Below are 17182 nucleotides of genomic sequence, written 5' to 3'. Positions count from 1 at the left end.
TATGGAGATGAGCGGAGAGCTTTAGTGCCATCATTTAATGGTGTTAAGATCAACAACATCATCTGTACAAAGTCAAACTGAACCAGAAACATAATGTAGTTACCACATCTGATCAGTCTCCAGGGTCGTATTCATTAGTGCACACCGTTTCAAAATGGAGCAAAGAAGTTCTTATTAAAGTCTTATTGGACTTCCAGGTATTCCCTCCCTGTTTCAGTGTATTTTCTTCTGTTTGGGGGCCTAATGGTGAATATGACCCTGGAATGTATAGTATTGTTTGGGGAAGTGGTGACAGTCTATCCCAGATACAGTAGGTAGTGGCTATTTGGCAACCGTTTTCTGGACAGAATTAACGCTCAGTGGAGTTTTTTTTGGTTCCGAACCAATCATATTTCTTACTTAAACCTAACCCAACCCATAACCTTTTATTACGTGTAATTACATACTTAAGTGTCTCACTTCTTGCCTAAACTTAACCAAATCACATTTATTTCTGCCCTCGGAGGCAGAGTTGCCATTAGAACAAGGAAAACTCCATTCTGCAAGTGGGGTCTGAGCGCATCTTCCCCCTCGGTAACAAGACATTTTGTTACACACTTGATCTTGATCCTTGGTCAGTTCATTCTTTCACTGAAATTCATAGGATTAAGAAAAATCACTTTGAATTAAAAAATATACATCTGAATTAATTATAAAAGGCTATAAAATATCAAGCTGTGGATTCCAAAATTCTCTTTCATGCAGGTAATCAATACTTATTGTCTTATAAAGTGTTGTGATACAGTTATTAATCTCACTTGACAATCATCAATACATGTACAATAATGTGCGGTAGTGAACAAGAGTCCTAAATATAAAAATATTGTTCAATACAAAGTGGTCCATTTTCTACATTTTTAATTTTATTTTTTAAGAATCAGAAATAAGGATTGTAGCCTAAGTGAAACCTCATGTTAAAGTCTACACAAGACTATTTAATTCATGAAAATATGGCTGATTAAAATCTCAAAACTGTGAAGAGTTAAGAGTAGGTGCAGGTCAAATCTATCACATGAATTCCTGATCCATACACCAACTTCAGACCATTAACCATACTCATAGATAGAAATAAATGCAATCTGATCATCTAAAGAAATACCAAAATGAAAAATAAACTATTTCAACTACTTAATACAAATAACAAGCTATGAAATACATGTTTTTTTTAAAAATGGGAAATGAAATGAGGCATATGACTCAGTGAACGAATGCAAACAGATTGGTGAAAAAAATAAACATAACGAATCGTGAAATATTACGATGAGAGATATTCAGCTTGATGATTGGGTCCTTTTTGTTTCATATATACCAGTAGTGTGTCAATCTATAGATGTGAGCACTGGAATGAAGCGAAGGGATGGTTAAAAATAGTGCACTACATAAGGAATTAGGTTGCCATTTGGGAACTAGCCAAGGATTATCTGTGGGATTTGTTGGTTAATCACCAACTAAATGTCATAAAAACATCACTTCACTCCATATACATGATCTGGAACTAAAAACAGAAGTGCTCTGTAGTCGGACTTGGCAGTTCCCATAGACGTCACAGGGAGTGTTTCACTAGTGAAGATTTTACCCACAGTTCAGTTCTGTCCTGCTCCTCGGTGTGCATCAGAGTGTTGAACATGGAGGAAAATCCTCTCGGAGAAAAAAAAAACAGGAACCAAATCCCAAAATGCAGCATTCATCAGGTGCTGCATGCAGTGTGGTAACGAACAGTCTCAGTCTCCGGTTCTACTTTCTATAATCTTCTACGATCATCTAATGCAAACATCCCAAGTCATCATCCCCTCCCATGAGGCTCACCAGACACCTACAAAGGATGAAGAGAGAGGAACAGGATAAAAACTCTGCCAAAGCCCATTATAAAATTATAAAACTCTGCCAAAGCCCCATTATAAAACTCTGCCAAAGCCCCATTATAAAATTATATAAAACTCTGCCAAAGCCCCATTATATAAAACTCTGCCAAAGCCCCATTATAAAACTCTGCCAAAGCCCCATTATAAAACTCTGCCAAAGCCCCATTATATAAAACTCTGCCAAAGCCCCATTATAAAACTCTGCCAAAGCCCCATTATAAAACTCTGCTAAAGCCCCATTATAAAACTCTGCCAAAGCCCCATTATAAAACTCTGCCAAAGCCCCATTATAAAACTCTGCCAAAGCCCCATTATAAAACTCTGCTAAAGCCCCATTATAAAACTCCAAAGCCCCATTATAAAACTCTGCCAAAGCCCCATTATAAAAGCCAAAGCCTCGAACCTCAGTGAAGAACAAATTCTTATTTATAATGACGGCCTAACAAAAGGTCTCCTGCGGGGACGGGGGCTGGGATTAAAAATAAATAAAATTAAATAAAAGATATAGGACAAAACACACATCACGGCAAGAGACAACACTACATAGAGAGATATCTAAGACAACATCACAGTAAGTTAGCAACACAACATGACAACAACATGGTAGCAGCACAACATAGTCACAGCACAAAACAGGGTACAAACATTATTGGGCACAGACAACAGCACAAAGGGCAAGAACGTAGAGACAACAACAACAATCACACAAAGCAGACACAACTGTCAGTCAGAGTGTCCATGATTGAGTCTTTGAATTAAGAGCGATAAAACTGTCAAGTGTTGAGTGTTTGTTGCAGCTCGTTCCAGTCTCTAGCTGCAGCAAACTGAAAAGACCAGCGACCCAGGGATGTGTGTGCTTTGGGGACTTTTAACAGAATGTGACTGGCAGAACGGGTGTTGTATGTGGAGGATGAGGGCTGCGGTAGATATCTCAGATAGGGGGAGTGAGGCCTAAGATATCTCAGATAGGGGTGAGTGAGGCCTAAGATATCTCAGATAGGGTTTGAGTGAGGCCTAAGAGGGTTTATAAATAAACATCTGTACACCTTCAACCAATACCAGGTCTAGGACCTGTACCTTCAACCAATACCAGGTCTAGGACTTGCACCTTCAACCAATACCAGGTCTAGGACCTGCACCTTCAACCAATACCAGGTCTAGGACCTGCACCTTCAACCAATACCAGGTCTAGGACCTGCACCTTCAACCAATACCAGGTCTAGGACCTGCACCTTCAACCAATACCAGGTCTAGGACCTGCACCTTCAACCAATACCAGGTCTAGGACCTGCACCTTCAACCAATACCAGGTCTAGGACCTGCACCTTCAACCAATACCAGGTCTAGGACCTGCACCTTCAACCAATACTAAGTCTAGGACCTGAACCTTCAACCAATACTAAGTCTAGGACCTGAACCTTAAACCAACACCAGGGCTTGTAAGTACGCATTTCCAGGTAAGGTCTACAGTTGTTGTATTCTGCGCATGTGACAAATACAGTTAGATTTTATTTTATTTGAATACCAGGTCTAGGATCTGCACCTTTAACCAATACCAAGTCTAGGATATTTTTTACAGGGATTCAGTAACGACAAAGATCAAATGTCACTGACTTGAAGATCCCTGTCACCTCAGCAGAGTTTACACTCCATTAGGTTGATCTTGATGATGACGGCGTCAAACACGAACTGGACGTTCTTGGTGTCGGTGGCGCATGTGAAGTGGGTGTAGATCTCTTTAGTGCCCTTCCTCCTGTTGAGATCCTCAAACTGACACTGGATATAGGCTGCTGCCTCCTCATATGTACTGGCACCTGTAATAATAATAATGCATTATGGGTAGTGTAGTACACTAGATATATGCTGCTGCCTCCTATGTACTGGCACCTGTAATAATAACAACAACAACAATAATAATGCATTATGGGTACTGTAGTACACTAGATATAGGCTGCAGCCTCCTCATATGTACTGGCACTTGGGTTGGTGAGGAGACAGATATCAGAACAAGAGCATTATGGGTCATGTAGTACACTGGATGTAGGCTACCACCCTCCATGCTACCACCCTCCATTATGTACTCGTCAGGACGACTCATCAGAGTGGATAAGGACTAAGAGAGTCCAAACTGGCTTATCCAAACTGACACGCCTCAGAAAGGAGGGATACATACAGTGGGGCAAAAAAGTATTTAGTCAGCCACCAATTGTGCAAGTTCTCCCACTTAAAAAGATGAGAGACGTCTGTAATTTTCATCATTAGGTACACTTCAACTATGACAGACAAAATAAGAAGAAAAAAAATCCAGAAAATCACATTGTAGGATTTTTTAATGAATTTATTTGCAAATTATGGTGGAAAATAAGTATTAGAGGCATTAAACTCCAGCCAGTCAATCAGTCAATCAGTCAGTCAGTCAGTCAGTCAAGTATTAGAGGCATCAAACTCCAGTCAATCAGTCAGTCAGTCAAGTATTAGAGGCATCAAACTCCAGTCAGTCAATCAGTCAGTCAGTCAAGTATTAGAGGCATCAAACTCCAGTCAGTCAATCAGTCAGTCAGTCAAGTATTAGAGGCATTAAACTCCAGTCAGTCAATCAGTATTAGTATTAGAGGCATCAAACTCCAGTCAGTCAATCAGTCAGTCAGTCAAGTATTAGAGGCATCAAACTCCAGTCAGTCAATCAGTCAGTCAGTCAGTCAAGTATTAGAGGCATCAAACTCCAGTCTGTCAATCAGTCAGTCAGTCAAGTATTAGAGGCATCAAACTCCAGTCAGTCAATCAGTCAGTCAGTCAAGTATTAGAGGCATCAAACTCCAGTCAGTCAGTCAGTCAGTCAGTCAAGTATTAGAGGCATTACACTCCAGTCAGTCAGTCAAGTATTAGAGGCATTACACTCCAGTCAGTCAGTCAGTCAGTCAGTCAAGTATTAGAGGCATTACACTCCAGTCAGTCAAGTATTAGAGGCGTATCTTCCCCCTCTGTAACAAGACATTTTGTCACACATCTTGTTTCTGGGTCAGTTCATTCATTCACTGAAATTCACAGGATTTTAAGAATCACTTTGAATTAAAAAATATACATCAGAATTAATTATAAAAGGCTATAAAATATCAAGCTGTGGATTCCAAAATTCTCTTTCATGCAGGTAATCAATACTTATTGTCTTATAAAGTGTTGTGATACAGTTATTAATCTCACTTGACAATCATCAATACATGTACAATAATGTGCGGTAGTGAACAAGAGTCCTAAATATAAAAATATTGTTCAATACAAAGTGGTCCATTTTCTACATTTTTAATTTTATTTTTTAAGAATCAGAAATAAGGATTGTAGCCTAAGTGAAACCTCATGTTAAAGTCTACACAAGACTATTTAATTCATGAAAATATGGCTGATTAAAATCTCAAAACTGTGAAGAGTTAAGAGTAGGTGCAGGTCAAATCTATCACATGAATTCCTGATCCATACGCCAACTTCAGACCATTAACCATACTCATAGATTGCATTTATTTCTATCTGATAATCTAAAGAAATACCAAAATGAAAAATAAACTATTTCAACTACTTAATACAAATAACAAGCTATAAAATACATGTTTTTTTTTAAAAATGGGAAATGAAATGAGGCATATGACTCAGTGAACGAATGCAAACAGATTGGTGAAAAAAATAAACATAACGAATCGTGAAATATTACGATGAGAGATATTCAGCTTGATGATTGGGTCCTTTTTGTTTCATATATACCAGTAGTGTGTCAATCTATAGATGTGAGCACTGGAATGAAGAGAAGGGATGGTTAAAAATAGTGCACTACATAAGGAATTAGGTTGCCATTTGGGAACTAGCCAAGGATTATCTGTGGGATTTGTTGGTTAATCACCAAATGTCATAAAAACATCACGTCACTCCATATACATGATCTGGAACTAAAAACAGAAGTGCTCTGTAGTCGGACTTGGCAGTTCCCATAGACGTCACAGGGAGTGTTTCACTAGTGAAGATTTTATCCACAGTTCAGTTCTGTCCTGCTCCTCGGTGTGCATCAGAGTGTTGAACATGGAGGAAAATCCTCAGAGAAAAAAAAAACAGGAACCAAATCCCAAAATGCAGCATTCATCAGGTGCTGCATGCAGTGTGGTAACGAACAGTCTCAGTCTCCGGTTCTACTTTCTATAATCTTCTACGATCATCTAATGCAAACATCCCAAGTCATCATCCCCTCCCATGAGGCTCACCAGACACCTACAAAGGATGAAGAGAGAGGAACAGGATAAAAACTCTGCCAAAGCCCCATTATAAAACTCTGCCAAAGCCCTATTATAAAACTCTGCCAAAGCCCCATTATAAAACTCTGCCAAAGCCCCATTATAAAACTCTGCCAAAGCCCCATTATAAAACTCTGCCAAAGCCCCATTATAAAACTCTGCCAAAGCCCCATTATAAAACTCTGCCAAAGCCCCATTATAAAACTCTGCTAAAGCCCCATTATAAAACTCTGCTAAAGCCCCATTATAAAACTCTGCCAAAGCCCCATTATAAAACTCTGCCAAAGCCCCATTATAAAACTCTGCCAAAGCCTCGAACCTCAGTGAAGAACAAATTCTTATTTATAATGACGGCCTAACAAAAGGTCTCCTGCGGGGACGGGGGCTGGGATTAAAAATAAATAAAATTAAATAAAAGATATAGGACAAAACACACATCACGGCAAGAGACAACACTACATAGAGAGATATCTAAGACAACATCACAGTAAGTTAGCAACACAACATGACAACAACATGGTAGCAGCACAACATAGTCACAGCACAAAACAGGGTACAAACATTATTGGGCACAGACAACAGCACAAAGGGCAAGAACGTAGAGACAACAACAACAATCACACAAAGCAGACACAACTGTCAGTCAGAGTGTCCATGATTGAGTCTTTGAATTAAGAGCGATAAAACTGTCAAGTGTTGAGTGTTTGTTGCAGCTCGTTCCAGTCTCTAGCTGCAGCAAACTGAAAAGACCAGCGACCCAGGGATGTGTGTGCTTTGGGGACTTTTAACAGAATGTGACTGGCAGAACGGGTGTTGTATGTGGAGGATGAGGGCTGCGGTAGATATCTCAGATAGGGGTGAGTGAGGCCTAAGATATCTCAGAGAGGGGGGAGTGAGGCCTAAGATATCTCAGAGAGGGGGGAGTGAAGCCTAAGAGGGTTTATAATCAACCAACACCAGGTCTAGGACCTGCACCTTCAACCAACACCAGGTCTAGGACCTGCACCTTCAACCAACACCAGGTCTAGGACCTGCACCTTCAACCAATACCAGGTCTAGGACCTGCACCTTCAACCAATACCAGGTCTAGGACCTGCACCTTCAACCAATACCAGGTCTAGGACCTGCACCTTCAACCAATACCAGGTCTAGGACCTGCACCTTCAACCAATACCAGGTCTAGGACCTGCACCTTAAACCAATACCAGGTCTAGGACCTGAACCTTAAACAAACACCAGGGCTTGTAAGTACGCATTTCCCGGTAAGGTCTACAGTTGTTGTATTCGGCGCATGTGACAAATACAGTTAGATTTTATTTTATTTGAATACCAGGTCTAGGATCTGCACCTTTAACCAATACCAAGTCTAGGACATTTTTTACAGGGATTCAGTAACTAGAAAGATCAAAGGTCACTGACTTGAAGATCCCTGTCACCTCAGTAGAGTCCACACTCCTTGAGGTTGATCTTGATGATGACGTCTGTGACGGCGTCAAACACGAACTGGACGTTCTTGGTGTCGGTGGCGCATGTGAAGTGGGTGTAGATCTCTTTAGTGCCCTTCCTCCTGTTGAGATCCTCAAACTGACACTGGATATAGGCTGCTGCCTCCTCATATGTACTGGCACCTGTAATAATAATAATGCATTATGGGTAATGTATGACACTAGATATAGGCTGCTGCCTCCTCATATGTACTGGCACCTGTAATAATAATAATACAACAACAACAATAATAATGCATTATGGGTACTGTAGTACACTAGATAAAGGCTGCAGCCACCTCATATGTACTGGCACCTGTAATAATAACAACAACAACAACAACAATAATAATACATTATGGGTACTGTAATACACTAGATGTAGGCTGCTGCCTCATATGTACTGGCACCTGTAATAATAATAATAACAACAACAACAATAATAATGCATTATGGGTACTGTAGTACATTAGATATAGGCTGCTGCCTCATATGTACTGGCACCTGTAATAATAATAATAACAACAACAATAATAATGCATTATGGGTACTGTAGTACACTAGATATAGGCTGCAGCCTCCTCATATGTACTGGTACTTGGGTTGGTGAGGAGACAGATATCAGAACAAGAGCATTATGGATAATGTACTACACTGGATGTAGGCCACCACCCTCCATTATGTACTGGCACCTGTAATAATAATAGTGCATTATGGGTACTGCAGTGCACTGGATGTAGGCTGCCACCCTCATATGTACTGGCACCAGGCAGCATTGGTGAGGAAATGGGACACCATGAACCTCTAAATCAACATAAACAAAAAAAACAAAGACATAAAAATAGTTACCAATTCTGTGCATTATACATATATTTTAAACGTTTACTACTACTCTACAACTAATACCGAGGAGAAACCTCATTCAGTACAACTCCCTAACTAATCAACCTACTCTATTCTACAGCGCATTCCCTTGTCTCCTTAAATCCTATAAACAGGACGACTCGTCAGAGTGGATCAGGACGAAGAGAGAGGTCTGGCTTATCCAAACTGACACGCCTCAGAAAGGAGGGATACATACATATTTAAAACACCTATTCTGAAGTGATCTAATAGAGTTGGATTCAATTATTCAGAGACTAAGGGTTATATCCATATCTGGTTAGTATTAGAGGCATTAAACTCTGTATTGGTCTGTCTGTCTGGTTAGTATTAGAGGCATTAAACTCTGTATTGGTCTGTCTGTCTGGTTAGTATTAGAGGCATTAAACTCTGTATTGGTCTGTCTGTCTGGTTAGTATTAGAGGCATTAAACTCTGTATTGGTCTGTCTGTCTGGTTAGTATTAGAGGCATTAAACTCTGTATTGGTCTGTCTGTCTGGTTAGTATTAGAGGCATTAAACTCTGTATTGGTCTGTCTGTCTGGTTAGTATTAGAGGCATTAAACTCTGTATTGGTCTGTCTGTCTGGTTAGTATTAGAGGCATTAAACTCTGTATTGGTCTGTCTGTCTGGTTAGTATTAGAGGCATTAAACTCTGTATTGGTCTGTCTGTCTGGTTAGTATTAGAGGCATTAAACTCTGTATTGGTCTGTCTGTCTGGTTAGTATTAGAGGCATTAAACTCTGTATTGGTCTGTCTGTCTGGTTAGTATTAGAGGCATTAAACTCTGTATTGGTCTGTCTGTCTGGTTAGTATTAGAGGCATTAAACTCTGTATTGGTCTGTCTGTCTGGTTAGTATTAGAGGCATTAAACTCTGTATTGGTCTGTCTGGTTAGTATTAGAGGCATTAAACTCTGTATTGGTCTGTCTGTCTGGTTAGTATTAGAGGCATTAAACTCTGTATTGGTCTGTCTGTCTGGTTAGTATTAGAGGCATTAAAACTCTGTATTGGTCTGTCTGGTTAGTATTAGTCTGTCTGGTTAGTATTAGAGGCATTAAACTCTGTATTGGTCTGTCTGTCTGGTTAGTATTAGAGGCATTAAACTCTGTATTGGTCTGTCTGTCTGGTTAGTATTAGAGGCATTAAAATTGGTCTCTGTATTGGTCTGTCTGTCTGGTTAGTATTAGAGGCATTAAACTCTGTATTGGTCTGTCTGTCTGGTTAGTATTAGAGGCATTAAACTCTGTATTGGTCTGTCTGTCTGGTTAGTATTAGAGGCATTAAACTCTGTATTGGTCTGTCTGTCTGGTTAGTATTAGAGGCATTAAACTCTGTATTGGTCTGTCTGTCTGGTTAGTATTAGAGGCATTAAACTCTGTATTGGTCTGTCTGTCTGGTTAGTATTAGAGGCATTAAACTCTGTATTGGTCTGTCTGTCTGGTTAGTATTAGAGGCATTAAACTCTGTATTGGTCTGTCTGTCTGGTTAGTATTAGAGGCATTAAACTCTGTATTGGTCTGTCTGTCTGGTTAGTATTAGAGGCATTAAACTCTGTATTGGTCTGTCTGGTTAGTATTAGAGGCATTAAACTCTGTATTGGTCTGTCTGGTTAGTATTAGAGGCATTAAACTCTGTATTGGTCTGTCTGTCTGGTTAGTATTAGAGGCATTAAACTCTGTATTGGTCTGTCTGTCTGGTTAGTATTAGAGGTAATAAACGCTGTGTCTGTGTCTCTGTGTTTGAAACTGCAATTTTGTGTAGAATTGCAGTAAATTAGCTTAAAAACAGTCTCTGCAGCCAAGAGGGTAGCCTCTAAAACTGCGCAATTGCTGAAAAAAAAACCTGTCTGTATGGTATGTTTGTCTGGTTAGTATTAGAGGTATTAAGCTCTGTATTGGTCTGTCTGTCTGGTTAGTATTAGAGGTATTAAACTCTGTATTGGTCTGTCTGTCTGGTTAGTATTAGAGGCATTAAGCTCTGTAGCCGTCTCTCTCTGTCTGTATGGTTAGTATTAGCAGCCTGGTCTCAGACTACAAGTAACATACTAAACGAACAACTTTAGCATTATAACTAATTAACAACTTTTCAGCTACTTAATGCCTTTTAGCTATAACCCACAACCCAAAGGTTGTGAGTTTGAATCTCATCACAGACAACTTTAGCATTTTAGCAACTTTTCAACTACTTAGCATGTTAGCTAACCCTTCCCTAACCCTTGTAGCTAACCTTTCCCTTTAACCTAACACCCAAACAAAACCTTGACCCCTAACCCTAACCTAACTAACGCTAGCCAGCTACGTTTTGCAAATTCGTAACATATAATACGAATTGAGTGATTGACATCCAAAAATGAACACATACTATTTTTTTATGTTAAGAACAAATTCTTATTTTCAATGACGGCCTAGGAACAGTGGGGTAACTGCCTGTTCAGGGGCAGAACGACAGATTTTGTACCTTGTCAGCTCGGGGATTTGAACTTGCAACCTTTCGGTTACTAGTCCAATGCTCTAACCACTAGGCTACCCTTCCGCCCCTATACGAAAGGTAAGAAAAAACGCCTTATATATATAGACCGTAAAAAGGGTATTTGAAGACTGTCACTGAGCCAATGTCAACAAAAATACAGGTATCTGCCAACATAATAGAAACTGGAGTAAATTATTTTTAAAAGTACATTGAACAAAAAAATATAAACGCAACATGCAACAATTTCAAAGATTTTACTGAGTTACAGTTCATAGAAGGAAATCAATTTAAATAAATTCATTAGGACCTAATCTATGGATTTCACATGACTGGGCAGGGGCGCAGCCAATCTGAATGAATTTTCCCCCCCTCAGACAATCCCGCAGGTGAAGAAGCCGGATGTAACTGGCAAGCCCAACTGATTGGTAAACGTACTGCAAATTAAATAAATCATGTGTACACACATTGGTGCACAACATTTGAGAAAAAAATAAGCTTTTTGTGCGTATGGAATAGAGGTCGACCGATTATGATTTTTTTGATACCGATTATTGGAGGATCAAAAAAAGCCGATATATATATATATAAATTGGCCGATTTATATATTTTGATATATATATTGTAATAATGACAAATACAACACTGAATGAACACTTATTTTAACTTAATATAATACATACATAAAAAGTAAATGTTCAATTTGGTTTAAATAATGCAAAAACAGTGATGGAGAAGAAAGTAAAAGTGCAATATGTGCCATGTAAGAAAGCTAACGTTTCAGTTCCTTGCTCAGAACATGAGAACATATGAAAACTGCTGGTTCCTTTTAACATGAGTCTTCAATATTCCCAGGTAAGAAGTTTTAGGTTGTAGTTATTACAGGACTATTTCTCTCTATAACATTTGTATTTCATATACCTTTGACTATTGGATGTTCTTATAGGCACTATAGTGTTGCCAGCCTAATCTCGGGTGTTGATAGGCTTGAAGTCATAAACAGCGCTGTGCTTCAAGCATTGTGGAGAGCTGCTGGCAAATGCAGGAAAGCGATGTTTGAATGAATGCGTACGAGTCTGCTGCTGCCTACCACCGCCCAGCCAGACTGTTCTATCAAATATCAAATCATAGACTTAATTATAATATAATAAACACAGAAATACGAGCCTTTGGTCATTAATATGGTCAAATATGGAAACTATCATTTTGAAAACAAAACGTTTATTCTTTCAAATCAAATCAAATCAAATCAGATCAAGGAACGCGAAGCGAGGCGGCCATCTCTGTCGGAAGTAATGTGAAATACAGAACTGTTACGTATTTTATCTAACGGGTGGCATCCATAAGTCTAAATATTCCTGTTACGTTGCACAACCTTCAATGTTATGTCATAATTATGTAAAATTCTGGCAAATTAATTACGGTCTTTGTTAGGAAGAAATGCTCTTCACACAGTTCGCAACGAGCCAGGTGGCCCAAACTGCTGCATATACCCTGACTCTGCTTGCACAGAACACAAGAGAAGTGACACAATTTCCCTAGTTAATATTGCCTGCTAACATGAATTTATTTTAGCTTATGTATTGATTTTAAGAAAGACATTGATGTACATTGGTGCTAAGACCGTGCTTTTTTCGTGAATGCGCTTGTTAAATCATCACCCGTTTGTCGAACTAGGCTGTGATTCGATGATAATTTAACAGGCTGCAAATTGATTATATGCAACGCAGGACAAACTAAACTAGTAATATCATCAACCATGTGTGACTAGTGATTATGTAAAGATTGATTGTTTTTTATAAGATAAATTTAATGCTAGCTAGCAACTTACCTTGGCTCCTTGCTGCACTCGTGTAACAGGTGGTCAGCCTGCCACGCAGTCTCCTCGTGGAATGCAATGCAATTGGCGTCCAAAAATGCAGATTACCGAAAACTTGAAATCGGCCCAAATTGTTATATATATATTTTTTTTACTCCTTTTTCTCCCCAATTTCATGGTATCCAATTGTTGTAGTAGCTACTATCTTGTCTCATCGCTACAACTCCCGTACGGGCTCAGGAGAGACGAAGGTTGAAAGTCATGCGTCCTCCGATACACAACCCAACCAAGCCGCACTGCTTCTTTACACAGCGCGCATCCAACCCGGAAGCCAGCCGCACCAATGTGTCGGAGGAAACACGTGCACCTGGCAACCTTGGTTAGCGCGCACTGCGCCCGGCCCGCCACAGGAGTCGCTGGTGCGCAATAAAACAAGGACATCCTTACCTGCCAAACCCTCCCTAACCCGGACGACGCTAGGCCAATTGTGCGTTGCCCCACGGACCTCCCAGTTACGACAGAGCCTGGGCGCGAACCCAGGGTCTCTGATGGCACAGCTGGTGCTGCTCCCACCCGGGAGGCCCCTAAATCGGCCCTAATTAATCGGCCATGCCGATTAATTGGTCGACCTCTAGTATGGAACATTTCTGGTAGATTTTATTTCAGCTCATGAAACCAACACTTTACATGTTGCGTTTATATTTTTGTTCAGTATATATTGAAAGCAGGTGCTTCCACACAGATGTGGTTCCTGAGTTAATGAAGTAATTAACATCCCATCATGCTTAGGGCCATTATTTTTGCTAATATGGCTATGCCCCCATCTACAGGGCACGAGTGATCACTGAATGGTTTGATGAGCATGAAAACGATGTAAACCATATGCCGTGGCCATCTCTCAGTCACCAGATCTCAACCCGATGGAACACTTAGGGGAGATTCTGGAGCGTTGTCTGAGACGGCGTTTTCCACCACCATCAACAAAACACCAAATGATGGAATTTCTTGTGGAGAATGGGTGTCGCCCCACTCCAATAGATTTCCAGACGCTTGTAGAATCCATGCCAAGGTGCGTTGAAGCTGTTCTGGCTCGTGATGAACCAAACGCCCATTAAGAAACTTCATGTTGGCGTTTCCTTTATTTAGGCAGTTACCTATATATATATATATATATATATCTCGGTAGTAGAAAGGCAAGCCAAAGCAAAGTTCAGAAAAAAAGCTAACAGTGGCTATCTAAATATCCTTTATTTAGGTTGCTAATGGAATGACCCCAAAATATCTAACAAAAACAACAATGCCTTTGGCTTTTAAAAAAGTACACAAACTCCTATTTAAATCAGGAACCCCTACAACACTTCCAAATATTTTACATCATGTATTTGGTGTGTGTGTGTGTGTGTGTGTGTGTGTGTGTACTACTCAACGTGTCTGATCCTCACCTGCGTACTCGGGGTAACAGATGGTGAGTGGACTCCTGCCGATCTTCTCCTCAAACAGATCCTTCTTGTTGAGGAACAGGATGACGGAGGTGTCTGTGAACCACTTGTTGTTGCAGATGGAGTCAAACAGCTTCATGCTCTCATGCATACGGTTCTGTAGGGGAGGACAGGACGGTTCATTAATAGGACCCGGGCCGGGTGGTAAGTTACGTAAATACTAATGCTATAAACGAATGAAAATGCTAAGCATCCTGAGCCGGGTAGCACCGAGACGTTTTGAAAAGGAGGTGAGAGATTTGAGTGAGGGACAGCTCCCTCACACTTCCTCTGGAGACTGAACTGACACCGCCCATCCCCCTCCCCTCCTCTACCTCCCCCTTCACCACATTCTTCTGCCTGAATTGAACCCCGTCACCCTTCCTCACCCCTCTTCGTCCTCTGCCAACACCAGGTCATAGTCGCTGAGCGCCATACAGAAGATTATGTCCATCACACCCTCCCTCCTCACCCCTCACTCTCTCCCCGGTCTCCCTTCTCTCTCACCCCTCTCCACCTCTTTTCTCCTTACCATCTCTTCGTCCTCTGCCAAAACCAGGTCATAGTCGCTGAGCGCCACACAGAAGATGATGGAGGTCACTCCCTCAAAGCAGTGGATCCACTTCTTCCTCTCCGACCGCTGGCCGCCCACGTCAAACATTCTGGGGTGAAACAGTGACACCCAGCAGGATCAGGTCAACGTAAGGTTCAGGAGGGGAGGTACCGCAGTGTGAAGGGAAACATACAGTATAACAATTGATAGATTTGACAAGATTGGATTGGATGACCAAGATTGCATGCACTTTTCACTAGTTTTACTTGAACTAATTCAGGCTAACATCTGCACCTGTACCCCACCATGCACCACGGTCCCAGACAGTGTGTTTAGCTCATTCAGGCTAACTTCTGCACCTGTACCCCACCATGCACCACGGTCCCAGACAGTGTGTTTAGCTCATTCAGGCTAACTTCTGCACCTGTACCCCACCATGCACCACGGTCCCAGACAGTGTGTTTAGCTCATTCAGGCTAACTTCTGCACCTGTACCCCACCATGCACCACGGTCCCAGACAGTGTGTTTAGCTCATTCAGGCTAACTTCTGCACCTGTACCCCACCATGCACCACGGTCCCAGAAAGTGTGTTTAGCTCATTCAGGCTAACATCTGCACCTGTACCGCACCACGGTCCCAGACAGTGTGTTTAGCTCATTCAGGCTAACTTCTGCACCTGTACCCCACCATGCACACGGTCCCAGACAGTGTGTTTAGCTCATTCAGGCTAACTTCTGCACCTGTACCCCACCATGCACCACGGTCCCAGACAGTGTGTTTAGCTCATTCAGGCTAACTTCTGCACCTGTACCCCACCATGCACCAAGGTCCCAGACAGTGTGTTTAGCTCATTCAGGCTAACATCTGCACCTGTACCCCACCATGCACCACGGTCCCCAGACAGGTGCACCTGTACCCCACCATGCACCACGGTCCCAGAAAGTGTGTTTAGCTTATTCAGGCTAACTTCTGCACCTGTACCCCACCACGGTCCCAGACAGTGTGTTTAGCTCATTCAGGCTAACTTCTGCACCTGTACCCCACCATGGTCCCAGACAGTAGAGGACAAGTTTACACTGAGTAACTCAACTGAAATAACACACAGACCGACAGACAACATATGCCCCTGCCTGCATTAGCCCAGACAATGCAGTCGTCCCAGACATTTCTAGGAAATAAAACGTTGCTGAACATATCATCCGCATGAACAGACTTTGTCCTCACCACTTTGTAACTGGCAGCACAACTGATTGGCAAACGTACTGCAGATTAAGAAATCATGTGACGAAGCTAAATAAAAAATAAAAATAAACTAGACAATGAAACAAAGATAAATTATATAAAGAATGATAGTAAAAAGCTTTGGAGCACCTTAAATGAAATTTTGCGGGGAAAAAAACAAATCGGCGCCATCATTTATTGAATCAGATGGTTCATTCATAACAAAACCCACTGATATGGCCAACTACGTTAATGACTTTTTCATCTATGTATGCGGATGACTCAACAAGTCAGCTACTACAGCGACTGAAATGACTGCAACACTTCACAAAGAGCTGCAGTTACTTTCAGAATGGTTAGCAAGGAATAAGTTAGCCCTAAATATTTCCAAAACTAAAAGTATTGTATTTGGGACAAATCATTCGCTAATCCCTAAACCTCAACTACATCTCGTAATGAACAATGTGAACATTCATCAAGTCGCGGTGACTAAATTGCTTGGAGTAACCCTGGATTGTAAATTGTCATGGTCAAAACATATTGATACAACAGTAGCTAAGATGGGGAGAGGTCTGTCCATAATAAACCGCTGCTCTGCCTTCTAAACAACACTATCAACAAGGCAGGTCCTACAGGCCCTAGTTTCTACCTTCTTAACAACACTATCAACAAGGCAGGTCCTATAGGCCCTAGTTTCTACCTTCTTAACAACGCTATCAACAAGGCAGGTCCTACAGGCCCTAGATTCTACCTTCTAAACAACACTATCAACAAGGCAGGTCCTACAGGCCCTAGTTTCTACCTTCTAAACAACACTATCAACAAGGCAGGTCCTATAGGCCCTAGTTTCTACCTTCTAAACAAGACTATCAACAAGGCAGGTCCTACAGGCCCTAGTTTCTACCTTCTAAACAACACTATCAACAAGGCAGGTCCTACAGGCCCTAGTTTCTACCTTCTTAACAGCACTATCAACAAGGCAGGTCCTACAGGCCCTAGTTTCTACCTTCTCAACAACACTATCAACAAGGCAGGTCCTATAGGCCCTAGTTTCTACCTTCTTAACAGCACTATCAACAAGGCAGGTCCTACAGGCCCTAGT

At 41.2% G+C, this 17182-nt stretch overlaps 1 protein-coding gene and 1 long non-coding RNA gene across 5 annotated transcripts in view; both read right to left on the bottom strand.

The window, feature by feature from the left end:
* Positions 1-20: 20 nt before the first annotated feature.
* Positions 21-3944, bottom strand: LOC121839653. Its single transcript, XR_006079145.1, has 2 exons — positions 3516-3944; positions 21-1852 (listed from the first exon to the last, which is right to left on the bottom strand). It is a non-coding gene; the product is annotated as an uncharacterized LOC121839653 (long non-coding RNA).
* A 1241-nt stretch (positions 3945-5185) lies between these two features.
* LOC112235430 (guanine nucleotide-binding protein G(i) subunit alpha-3-like) overlaps positions 5186-17182 on the bottom strand; it is a 68338-nt gene continuing 56341 nt past the window's right edge. The window contains exons 6-9 of one of the 4 annotated variants that reach the window (XM_042299771.1): positions 14838-14967; positions 14270-14423; positions 7595-7803; positions 5186-6152 (exon numbers count right to left, since the gene is read on the bottom strand). In XM_042299771.1, coding sequence (XP_042155705.1) covers positions 7613-7803; positions 14270-14423; positions 14838-14967 — 475 coding nt within the window. In that variant the 3' untranslated portion in view covers positions 5186-6152; positions 7595-7612. Of the gene's footprint in view, positions 6153-7594; positions 7804-8113; positions 8164-8236; positions 8426-14269; positions 14424-14837; positions 14968-17182 lie in introns of those variants that run through there. The other 3 variants (XM_042299772.1, XM_042299774.1, XM_042299773.1) reach the window with 3 other exon arrangements.

This window comes from Oncorhynchus tshawytscha, linkage group LG16 (genome assembly GCF_018296145.1).
Source record: "Oncorhynchus tshawytscha isolate Ot180627B linkage group LG16, Otsh_v2.0, whole genome shotgun sequence".
NCBI lineage: Eukaryota > Metazoa > Chordata > Actinopteri > Salmoniformes > Salmonidae > Oncorhynchus > Oncorhynchus tshawytscha.
The sequence above is the reverse complement of the archived record's forward strand: the minus strand, read 5'-3'. Positions and strand labels throughout refer to the sequence as shown.